Genomic DNA, 12,500 nt, shown 5'->3' on the forward strand with positions numbered 1-12,500 from the left:
ATCCCTTAAAACCCTTAAAATACTCAAATCCCCTTAAAAACCCTTAAAATACCCCAAAACCCATTAAAAACCCCTTGAAATACCACAAACCCCTTAAAACCCTTAAAAATAACCCAAAACCCCTTAAAAAAAATAACCTCAAAACCTTTAAAACTCAAATCCCCTTTAAAAACCCCAAACTCACTATGAATGGTGGTAACGGCCGGGCCAGGGGTGGCGGAGAGGAGGGGTGTGGTAGGGGTGGCTGGCGTCCCTGGGGTGGGGGGGTTGGAGGTGCCAAACCAGCTGCATAGTCCGGGGTGGCAGTAGTGGTGGTGGTGGTGGTGCTGTGGGCGGCTTGGCTGGCTGTCTTGCCCCCAATTGTAGCCCCTGCCCCCTCCACAGCACCCCCCACCACCACCACGGTCTGCTGTTGCTGTTGCTGCTGCTGTTGTTGCTGTTCGCGTCGCTTTTCCTCCTCCGCTGCTTTGTTTTCGCTCGCTTCCTGGGCTTTTCTGCGTTTTTTTGACTGGGGTGTTTGGAATAGGTTACGTTAAATTATCTCAGAATACAAAATTAAAGATTAGATTAAGATGGAAGGGAATAAATCATACAAGACAGCCTGACACACACACACACACACACACACACACCAATGGACTATTTACGTCAACACACAGGCTGGCGTTCACCTACAGAGATGACAGTGTGATGAGAAAATACAGCCACCATGAAAAGACACACGCTGGAATATGTGTGTGGTGTGTGGTGGTGTGTGGTGTGGTGGCCGTCAAACCAGGACGTCAGGAAACTATTAAGATTTGAAAGGATTGAAGACTGAAGGACAGGCAGGAGAGAGGAAACCTGGTAACCGTGTATAGGACAGAGAATCGTAGGGAAAGGATAGACAGACACTGGTAACACTGACAGAGGATACAGACAGACAGATAGACAGACAGATAGACAGACAGACACTGAAAGATCATGAAAATTCAGTGTTTGAGGAGCATTAAGAAGTTGAGATTTGGACACAGGAGAGCGGACATCTGGAACGGCCTGAGTGAAGAGATTGTAGCAGTGGAAATTGAAGGAAAAGTTAGATAAATGTAGATATGGAGACAGGTCACACACACGCACATACACACACACCTGTCCACTTATCGGCGTCTCCATCACCTCCACCAGTTTAATCCCTCCATCTTTTCGAGTGAGGGAGGACCGAGGTAGGGGTCGGGAGAGAGGGGTGGAGCCCAGGCCAGACCCCCTCAGCCCAGACCCAGGCAGACGACTCGGAATACCCTTCAGAGGAGCTGCGGGAGGAGGAGGAGGAGGAGGAGGAGGAGGAGGATGTTAGCTTCAGTAGAGCATAATTAAAAAACAAATTGACATCATTATACTAAAAATGTTTTGGTTTTCCTTACAAATAATGAAAGTATTTAATTGTCTTCACTATTCTAACCCCTTCAGTACTGGGACACATTTTTACCTTGAGTTTTGTGTACCATTAGACCATTTTGTTGACATTAGCAAGGGTGTATGGAGGGCAGAAGATTAATGGCCACAGTCTTCACTATTTTAATTGAGTTTTGTGCACCATTAGACCATTTTATTGACATTAGCAAGGGTGTATGGAGGGCAGAAGATTAATGGCCACAGTCTTCACTATTTTAATGGAGTTTTGTGCACCATTAGACCATTTTATTGACATTAGCAAGGGTGTATGGAGGGCAGAAGATTAATGGCCACAGTCTTCACTATTTTAATTGAGTTTTGTGCACCATTAGACCATTTTATTGACATTAGCAAGGGTGTATGGAGGGCAGAAGATTAATGGCCACAGTCTTCACTATTTTAATTGAGTTTTGTGCACCATTAGACCATTTTATTGACATTAGCAAGGGTGTATGGAGGGCAGAAGATTAATGGCCACAGTCTTCACTATTTTAATTGAGTTTTGTGCACCATTAGACCATTTTATTGACATTAGCAAGGGTGTATGGAGGGCAGAAGATTAATGGCCACAGTCTTCACTATTTTAATTGAGTTTTGTGTACCATTAGACCATTTTATTGACATTAGCAAGGGTGTATGGAGGGCAGAAGATTAATAGCCACAGTCTTCACCATTTTAATCCCTACATGACTGTGAAGCTGTAGAAAATCACCAAATAGTCACCACAAGGAATAGGGAAACACGTCACGCTACTGAAGGGGTTAACCTACCATACAAAAACACCCTTAACAACACACACAAACACCACCAAACACCCCCTTAAGAACACATGACGGAGGAATTTAAACACAACTTAAATTAACCTAAAAAAAAAATAAATAAATAAATGAAATAATAATAAAACATTTCTACACTCCGAAAACCTAACCTAACCTAACCTAACCTAACCTAACTCGACCCAAAACAATAACTAACAATTTTATAACTTAACCCTGCCGCTCCCTGCCCCCCCCAAGACTCACTAGTATCATTCATCTTCCTGGGAATGCCTCTAGACCGCACAGGGACGGTCGGAAGCTGGCTCTTTTTCACATTGGCCTGTGCATCAGCCGATCGGTTCAGCAACTCAGCGCGCAGGGCAGCTGCTTTAGGCTTCCGTTTGAGTGCGAAGTGCTTGGTGAGTGGAGCCTGTGTGGGGTTGGGTTAGGTTTAAATCCCTCAAAACACGTCCAAATAGATCAAAACACACTCCAAACACAATGCAACACACTCAAACACACCTCAAGATATCTAAAACATACCCAAACACTCGAAACGCACTCAAAACACATCCAAATACCTTAAAACACACTCCAAACACAACGCAACACACTCAAACACACCTCAAGATATCTAAAACATACTTAAACACATGGAAACACCCAAACATACTCAAACACCCTGATCAAAACACACCACACCTCAAGATAAACACACTCAAAACACTCACACTCAAACACACTAAACACCAACATGATTACACTCAAAACACATATCCCAAAACACACACCAAAACACTCAAACACAAAATACAAAACCCAAAACACACTCAAACACACCAAAATACCAAAACACCCTGATCACACCCAAACACACACCAAAACACACCAAAACACACCAAAACACATACCAAAAACACACCCAAACACACTCAAAACACACACCAAACAAACAAAACACACTCAAAACGAAAAAAAACGCAAACCACCCCAAAGATGAAAAAAAAAAAAAACACCACTAAAATAAATTCAAACAATATAAATATGTAATAAAAACACATCGAAATTCATTAAAACAGGTAAACAAGTAAAAAAAAAACACACATAACCTAACCAAACCTAACCAAACACCCCCACACACACCCAAAACCCCCAAAACACACTTAAAACCCCCAAAACACACCAAAACCCTCCCCAAAATACTTTAAACACACTTAAAACACACCAAAACACCCTAAACACACCAAAACCCCCAAAACACACTTAAAACACACCAAAACACACCAAAAACCCCAAAACCACAAAAAACACCCCTCCAAACACCACAAACACATGGAAACAAACACACATACACACAAACATACATACTCCTCCAAACACCCTTAACACCCCACAGACACCCCTCCAAACACCCCACCCAAAAAAAACACAAATACACACACATACACCCAAACAGACACACGTACACACAAACACACAAACACAAACACACCAAAAACACACCAAAAACCCCAAAAACACCCAAACACCCCCACACCCCCCCGGCAACTGACCTGGCTTCCTGCAGCAGCCAAAAACGCATTCCTGTTTAGATAATTACACTCCATAGGCAACAGACCGAGCTCGCAGTGTTTTTTGACCAATTTCCGCAGCTCCGTGATGAGGTCATGAGTGATACGCTGATTCTCTGGTGGCTCCCTGTGTTATGGGGGGGTTTTGGGGGTTTTAGGGTTGTGGGTGTTTTAGGGTTTTTTGAGGTTTTGGTGTTTTTGTGTTTTTTGTGTGTTTTGGGGGTTTGTGTTTTGGGGTTTTGGTGTTTGTGGGGTTTAAGTGTGTTTGTGGGGTTTTGGTGTGTTTTGTGGGTTTGGTGTGTTTTGTGGGTTTTTGTGTTTGTTTTGTGTGTTTTAAGTTTTAAGTGTTTTGGGGTTTTAAGTGTTTTGGGGGTTTGTGTGGGGGTTTTGTGTGTGTTTGTGTGTTTAGTGTGTTTTTTGTGTGTTTTAGTGTGTTTTTGTTGTGTTTTAGTGTGTTTTGTGTGTTTGGGTGTGTTTTAGTGTATTTTTTATGTGTTTTGGCATGTTTGGGTGTATTTGGGTGTGTTTTGGGTGTGTATTTGGTGTTTTGGGTGTGTTTTAGTGTGTTTATGGTGTTTTGGGAGAAAGAGACTCACATTAGAAAGTCAAATTACACATCATTATTATTATTATTATCACACTCGACCCTCGAAACAAGGGACAAATGCGTGCACGACCCTGTCCGTAGATTGCAAATGTCCGTTCTTTGCATAAGTCCGTAAAAAAAACTATAAAGTGTACGTAAACTATAGCGTGATCATTAAAAACTCATTGAAGCTGTATTACAAAGCATTTATATAACCTGAAATAGATGAGGATGGACTGGAAAATCACGCAGTTTAATATTCGTCCGTAGATTGAACCGAACACCAGAATTTGTCCGTTGTTTCCAAAATCCGTTGTGTCGAGGGTCAAGTGTTTTTTTTATTATTATTATTATTAGTATTAGTATTTTCAGGTAATATACTACTACTACTACTACTACTACTACTACTACTACTACTACCTAATCTCCAGATTGAGGTTGCCTGTGGAGGGACACGTTCTCATAATTTCCGCCAGCATGGCCACCCAAGGCTCACTGTCCACCACCGCCACCTCCAGGATCTCCTCCAGCTCCGGCCGCCACTGTGGGGGGGGAGGGGTTAGGTTAGGTTAGGTTAGGTCAAACACAAACACACACACACACATACACACCTTTTTTATCCAAACAAACACACATACACACTTCTTCAACAGACACGCATACACGCTCACACACACACACACACACGACACTTATAACACAGCCAAACAAACAGAAACAAACATACGTACATGCACACAAACACACCAACTTTTCTAAATGTTCCAAACACACCCCAGAATTCCCACAAACATACACACATACACAAACACTTCTCCCACCCCCTTACACATAAACAAACATCCTGACAAACACACACAAGCAAACACGTACCCACACAAACAAACACACGTACACACAAACACACATACACCCCCCTAAACACCTCCCACCCCATCAAAACAAACACACACCCAAACTAACACACACCAAAACACCCCTCCAAACACCACAAACACATGGAAACAAACACACATACACACAAACATACATACTCCTCCAAACACCCTTAACACCCCTCCAAACACCCCCAAAAACACAAAACAAATACACACACGTACACCCAAACAGACACACGTACACACAAACACACATACACCCTCCAAACACCCCAAAACACAAAACAAACACACAATCACACACGTAAACACAAAACACACCCAAATAGACATACGTACACTGCCAAACACCCCCAAAAAAAACACAAAACAAACACAAATACACCCACATACACCCAAATTAACACACGTACACACAAACACACATACACCCTCCAGACACCCCAAACACCCCTAGACACCCCTCCAAACATCCCAAAAAACACAAAACAAACACAAAATCACACACATAAACACAAACACACCAAATTAACACACGTACACACACACACACACCTCCAGACACCCCTCACCCCTAAACACCCAAAAACCCCAAAACACAAAACAAACACAAAATCACACACACAAACACAAACACACCCAAATTAACACACGTACACAAACACACATACACCTTCCAGACACCCCAAACACCCAAAACACCCCAAAACCCAAAACACAAAACAAACACAAAATCACACATAAACACAAACGCACCCAAATTAACACACGACACACACACACACACACCTCAAACACACCCAAACACCCCAAAACACCCCAAAAACACAAAACAAACACAAAATCACACACACAAACACAAACGCACCAAATTAACACACGTACACACACACACACACACCTTCCAAACACCCCAGACACCCTAGACACCCCAAAACCCAAAACACAAACAAACACAAAATCACACACACAAACACAAACGCACCTAAATTAACACACGACACACAACCACACACACACCTTCCAGACACCCAAACACCCTCACCCCCAGACAGCCCTCCAAACACAAAACAAACACAAATACACACACATACACCCTCCAAACACCCCAGACACCCCTCCAAACACCCCAAAAACCACACAAAAAAAAACACAAATACACACACGTACACACAAACACACACACACCTTCCAAACACCCTTAACACCTCCAAACACCCCAAAACACCCAAAACAAAAAACAAAACAAACACAAAATTACACACATAAACACAAAACACACAAATTAACACACGTACACACAAACACACACACACCCTCCAAACACCCCAGACACCCCAAAAACACCCCAAAACCCAAAAACACAAAACAAACACAAAATCACACACACAAACACAAACACACCCAAATTAACACACGTACACACAACCACACACACACCCTCAAAACACCCCAAACACCCCTAGACACCCCAAAAAAACCCCAAAAAACACAAAACAAACACAAAATCACACACACAAACACAAAACGCACCCAAATTAACACACGTACACACAAACACACACACACCTTCCAGACACCCCAAACACCCCTCACCCCCCCCAGACAGCCCTCCAAACACACCTCCTCGACATTCCTCTTCGGTATATGGAAAAAAGACAGTAACAGCTTAAGCTTCACTTGTGTTTGAAGCTCCACGAAGCATTCCTTGATGTTCCGCAGCACTTCAACGTTTAATTGGGCACAAATTGACCCCTCCGACCACGTATCAGCCGAGGTGCCAAGCTTATTATGGAGCCACAGCGATATATCATGGTCTCTTGTTGCCGCCATGTTGTTGTGCCGACGTCATCAACTGTGACGTCACCACACACTCGGCCATCTTCCTTGTAGTGACCGCTGGGTTATTATTTTTAGAGATAGTTTAATATGTGAGAGAAAGAGAGAGAGAGGTGGTGTAAATTGGATTAGAAATAATAAAAAGAGATTAGGTTAGGTTAGGTTAGGTTAGGGTTTATCATTTGGTCGTCTTCGTTGTAGTGACCGCTGGGTTAGTGGGTTTTAGAGATAGTTTAATATGTGAGAGAGAAAGAGAGAGATGATAAAAATTAGATAAAAAAATAATAGAAAGAGGTTAGGTTAGGTTAGGGCAGGGTTTATCATTCGGCCGTCTTGGTTGTAGTGACCGCTGGGTTATTATTTTTTAGAGATAGTTTAATATGTAATGAAAGAAAGAGAGAGATGATAAATATTAGACTAGAAATAATAGAAATAGGTTAGGTTAGGTTAGAGAAGAGCTAGTCATTCGGCCGTCTTTGTTGTAGTGACCGCTGGGTTATTGTTTTTTAGAGATAGTTTAATATGTGAGAGAAAGAAAGAGAGATGATAAAAATTAGATAAGAAAATAATAGAAATAGGTTAGGTTAGGTTAGGGCAGGGTTTATCATTTGGTCGTCTTGGTTACAGCGACCTCTGGGTTAATATTTTTTAGAGATAGTTAAAGATGCAATGAAAGAAAGAGAGAGATGATAAAAATTAGATTAGAAATAATAGAAATAGGTTAGGTTAGTTTAGGGTAGGTTAGGTTAGGGTTAATCATTTGGTCGTCTTCGTTGTAGTGACCGCTGGGTTAATGGTTTTTAGAGATAGTTTAATATGTAATGAAAGAAAGAGAGAGGTGATAAAAATTAGACTGGAAATAATAGAAATAGGTTAGGTTAGGTTAGGGCAGGGTTTATCATTCGGTCGTCTTGGTTGTAGTGACCGCTGGGTTAGTAGTTTTTAGAGATAGTTTAATATGTGAGAGAAAGAGAGAGAGAGGTGGTGTAAATTGGATTAGAAATAATAGAAAGAGGTTAGGTTAGGTTAGGTTAGGTTAGGTTAGGGCAGAGCTAATCATTCGGCCGTCTTGGTTATAGCGACCTCTGGGTTAATGTTATTTAGAGATAGTTAAAGAAACGAGAGAAAGATAGAGAGATGGTGAATACTAGACTGGAAATAATAATAAAAGGTTTCCATGCTACAAAATAACAAATTATCTTATTAAAAGACCCCCAAATTGTCTCCTACTACTACTACTACTACTACTACTACTACTACTACTACTACTATTACTACTACTACTACTACTACTACTACTACTACTACTAGCTACATGTACGTTATTGTAGAGAAAGAGAGAAGTGGCGCAAAGAAGAGATCATAAGAGAAATACAGCCAAATACTCGGTAAACAGAGAGAGAGAGAGAGAGAGAGAGAGAGAGAGAGAGAGAGAGAGTGGGGGGGGAGAAAGCTTTATGGGTGTTTTAAAAAGGAAATTATGTGTTTTTAGGTGTTATAAAAAGTAATTGTGTGCTTTTTGATGTTTTGTTTAGATATTTAGTGTTTTTTAAGATTATTTTTTATTTACGGACAATCGCAGCATTACATCACTGTGCAAATATAGTAATTTTTAAGACATTACACAAAAATATAGATGTATATTTTTATGAGAAATAAATAAATAAGCAATATATTTTTTAGTCACGAAATATATATAATAGGTAAACATTAATGTTATTTTTGTATATTTTTTTTCAAAGACCACAATCGCAAAGGGAGCCTCGCCTTTCCGTTGCCACATGTACCAAAACAACACCACAAAACACCAAATAAAACACCAAAAAAACACCAAAGAACAACAAAACAAAGACTAGAATTAAATAAAACACCAAAACAAACCCAAAACAACCCAAAACAAGCTAAAAAAACACATAAAACAGAGACAAATACATGTAAACTTGGCACCACTGTAGTCTGGCAGCGGCCGAGCCCAGTGTAGGTGGCGGCAACACTGCACAGGCTGACCTACCTGCCCTGACCTGACCCCGTGACCTCACCTGGTAAGTCTGACCCTGAAGGTGTTGAAGGACCCCCCCGCCCCCCTCAATGCGTCTGGGGGGGGGGGCGGTCTATGGGGGGTCGCTTGGGGGGGCCATGTAGCAGGTGGTCTTATCTGTTGACCTGACCTTATTTTGACCTCCTGTTGAAGATTTGGACTTGTTTTGAACGTGTTGAGGTGGAAATGTCAAGGGTTTGTGGGTGTGTGTGTGTCTGTGTGTTTGTGTGTGTGTGTCCGTGTGTTTGTGTGTGTGTGTGTGTGTGTGTGTGTGTGTGTGTGTGTCTGTGTGTTTGTTTACGTGTGTGTGTGTGTGTTGTTTACGTGTGTGTGTGTGTGTCCGTGTGTTTGTTTACGTGTGTGTGTGTGTGTGTGTGTCTGTGTGTTGTTTACGTGTGTGTGTGTGTGTGTGTGTCCGTGTGTTTGTTTACGTGTGTGTGTGTGTGTGTGTGTGTGTGTCCAATATCCTTGACACACTGCCTCATCCTGATCTTCTTTCATGTCCTCTTGTCCTTCCATGTGTGTGTGTGTGTGTGTGTGTGTGTGTGTGTGTGTGTTCCAATATCCTTGACACACTGCCTCATCCTGATCTTCTTTCCATGTCCTCTTGTCCTTCCATATTGTAACAAACTGTGAATGTGTACTGGAATGTGTATCCTTTGAAACTGTTCAGAAATGCAGCATATATTATCGTGCAGCAAACAGCTCCACATGTTACTCCACAAAGTCGTACAGAATGTCAAAATGAGTGTGAAGGGCTGATTTGAAGGACGGCAGTGAGTTTAGAGCAACAACATGGTCAGGCAAGGAATTCCACAAACGGACGCATCGGAATGAGATAAATCGATATCTTAGATCCACTGAACTGTACTGGTGAGCTAATTTAAAACGGTGTCCACGAGTATGTGCGTGTGGTGTGATGAGTAAACCCTCGGGAGACACAGAACACTTAGAGTAGATCGTCCAGTACTTTATTACGTCAGCACGAGTAAGGCGTCCACGTACAGAGAAGAGGTTAAGAGCTAACAAACGCTCTTTCTACGACAGTCCAGTTAGTCCGTCTGTGTCCAGTCCACGACCTCTGAACACTTTCTAGCATCTTTAGGTCTCCAAGATGACATGTGTTCCGTAGACATGAACAATATTCTAGTAGTGGTCTTACATGTGTAGTAAAAAGATTTAGCATGAAATTCTGTGATCTCTACAAATAGTTGCTTTTAGTAAATTTGGTGCCAGCCCTGCAGCCTTGTTAACTAGTTTTTATGTGCATGTGGAAGAGTAAAGAAGTGTCAACCAGTACACCTCCTTGTGGGCATAAACCTGTTGTATATCTGTACTATTGAGTGAGTAGGTGTTATATGCCCTGTGTCTTGTTCTGGAAAAGTGTCTCTGTTGAATCTCAGTGTGACACATTTATATATATTCAAAGAAGGAGTTTGATATTCACGTTGGCAGTTAGATATGTCAACAACTGTGTGGGTGTGCGGCAAGTTACGAATGGGCAGGTAAATCTTTAGATCGTCAGTGAATATTTTGCAATCACTCTTTATGTAAGACGGTAAGGGATTTACATTGACTATCTTGTACATTGTTATTAGGTCCCCTCCTTCTCTTCCATCTTGTAAGGTTGGCAGTCCCATTTCCTTCAGTCGTTCTTCATATGTGAGGTCCTTTAGTCCCATTTCCTTCAGTCGTTCTTCATATGTGAGGTCCTTTAGTTCCGGCACCATCTTTGTAGCAATCTTCTGTATCCTTTCCAGTTTCCTTCTATCCTTTTTAGAGGTGGCAGACCACACCACTGCTGCATATTCCAGCCTGGGGCATATCTTGCTTGGAGTGACTTTTTCCATCATATCTTTGTCCATGTAATGAAATGCCACTCTTATATTAGTCAACATCTTATATGATAGTCCAAATATCTTGCTATGTGTTTATCAGGGCTCAGATTTTCCTGTATGGTCACTCCAAGATCTTTTTCCTCTTTAGTCTTCATTATTTGCTCCTCTCCATCAAATAGTTCCATGCTGGTCTTCTCTTACTCCTTCCTAGTTCCATTATGTGACATTTCTTGCCATTAAACTCAAATTTCCACTTCCTCCTCCACTCAGATCTTGTTTAAATATTCCTGCAACACCACACAGTCCTGCCGCAGTGTGTGTGTGTGTGTAATAATAATAATAATAATACGGTTTATTAGTAATTGCAGTACATACACAAGCTTAACTTAGCTGTTTATGGCTGGCACTACGGAGGGATAGCATTGTGGTGGTAGTGGTCAGTTCTTGGGGCCTTGAGTGACATGACCACGTTTGTGTGTCGTGTGGCATGGATTGGCTGGGGCGTGTCAAGCGGGAGGAGATGTCAGAGCTGTGAGTGTTTGTGTGTGTGTGTAGATGTTTCAGTGTGTGTGTGTGTGTGTGTGTGTGTGTGTGTGTGTGTGTGTGTGTAGATGTTTCAGTGTGTGTGTGTGTGCGTGTGTAGATGTTTTAGTGTGTGTGTGTGTGCGTGCGTAGATGTTTCAGTGTGTGTGTGTGTGTGTGTGTAGATGTTTTAGTGTGTGTGTGTGTGCGTGTGTAGATGTTTCAGTGTGTGTGTGTGTGTAGATGTTTCAGTGTGTGTGTGTGTGTGTGTGTGTGTGTAGATGTTTCAGTGTGTGTGTGTTTGTGTGTGTGTGTGTAGTTAGTGCCACAAAAAGATCAGAAAGAGTTTAATACCACAAAAGATCAGAAAAGGAGTTCAATACCACAAAAAGATCAGAAAAGGAGTTTAATACCACAAAAATATCAAAAAGAGAGTTTAATGCCACAAAAAGATCAGAAAGAGAGTTTAATGCCACAAAAAGATCAGAAAGAGAGTTTAATGCCACAAAAAGATAAAAAAGAGAGTTTAATGCCACAAAAAGATCAGAAAAGGAGTTCAATACCACAAAAAAGATAAAAAAGAGAGTTTAATACCACAAAAAAGATGAAAAAGAGAGTTCAATACCACAAAAAGATCAAAAAGAGAGTTTAATACCACAAAAAGATAAAAAAGAGAGTTTAATACCACAAAAAGATGAAAAAGAGAGTTTAATACCACAAAAAGATCAGAAAAGGAGTTTAATACCACAAAAAGATCAGAAAGAGAGTTTAATACCACAAAAAAGATAAAAAAGAGAGTTTAATACCACAAAAAGATCAGAAAGAGAGTTTAATACCACAAAAAGATAAAAAAGAGAGTTTAATACCAAAAAAAGATCAGAAAAGGAGTTTAATACCACAAAAAAGATGAAAAAGAGAGTTTAATACCACAAAAAGATCAGAAAAGGAGTTCAATACCACATAAAGATCAGAAAAGGAGTTTAATACCACAAAAAAGATAAAAAAGAGAGTTCAATACCACATAAAGATCAGAAAAGGA

At 41.0% G+C, this 12,500-nt stretch overlaps 2 protein-coding genes across 2 annotated transcripts in view; one reads left to right on the plus strand and one right to left on the minus strand.

The window, feature by feature from the left end:
• Window positions 1-7,095, minus strand: part of LOC123502606 (negative elongation factor A-like) — a 10,204-nt gene extending 3,109 nt beyond the window's left edge. The window contains 7 exon segments of the mRNA XM_045251774.1: window positions 185-274; window positions 277-508; window positions 1,129-1,289; window positions 2,454-2,619; window positions 3,743-3,887; window positions 4,767-4,888; window positions 6,848-7,095. Of these exon segments, the coding sequence (XP_045107709.1) occupies window positions 185-274; window positions 277-508; window positions 1,129-1,289; window positions 2,454-2,619; window positions 3,743-3,887; window positions 4,767-4,888; window positions 6,848-7,057 (1,126 nt within the window). The 5' untranslated portion in view covers window positions 7,058-7,095.
• Window positions 7,096-8,947: 1,852 nt separating this feature from the next.
• Window positions 8,948-12,500, plus strand: part of LOC123502660 (WD repeat-containing protein 47-like) — a 12,531-nt gene continuing 8,978 nt past the window's right edge. The window contains 1 exon segment of the mRNA XM_045251828.1: window positions 8,948-9,105. The gene's annotated coding sequence lies outside the window, so the exon portion shown is untranslated.

The sequence above is a fragment of the Portunus trituberculatus genome, chromosome 2 (genome assembly GCF_017591435.1).
Source record: "Portunus trituberculatus isolate SZX2019 chromosome 2, ASM1759143v1, whole genome shotgun sequence".
Taxonomy (NCBI): Eukaryota; Metazoa; Arthropoda; class Malacostraca; order Decapoda; family Portunidae; genus Portunus; species Portunus trituberculatus.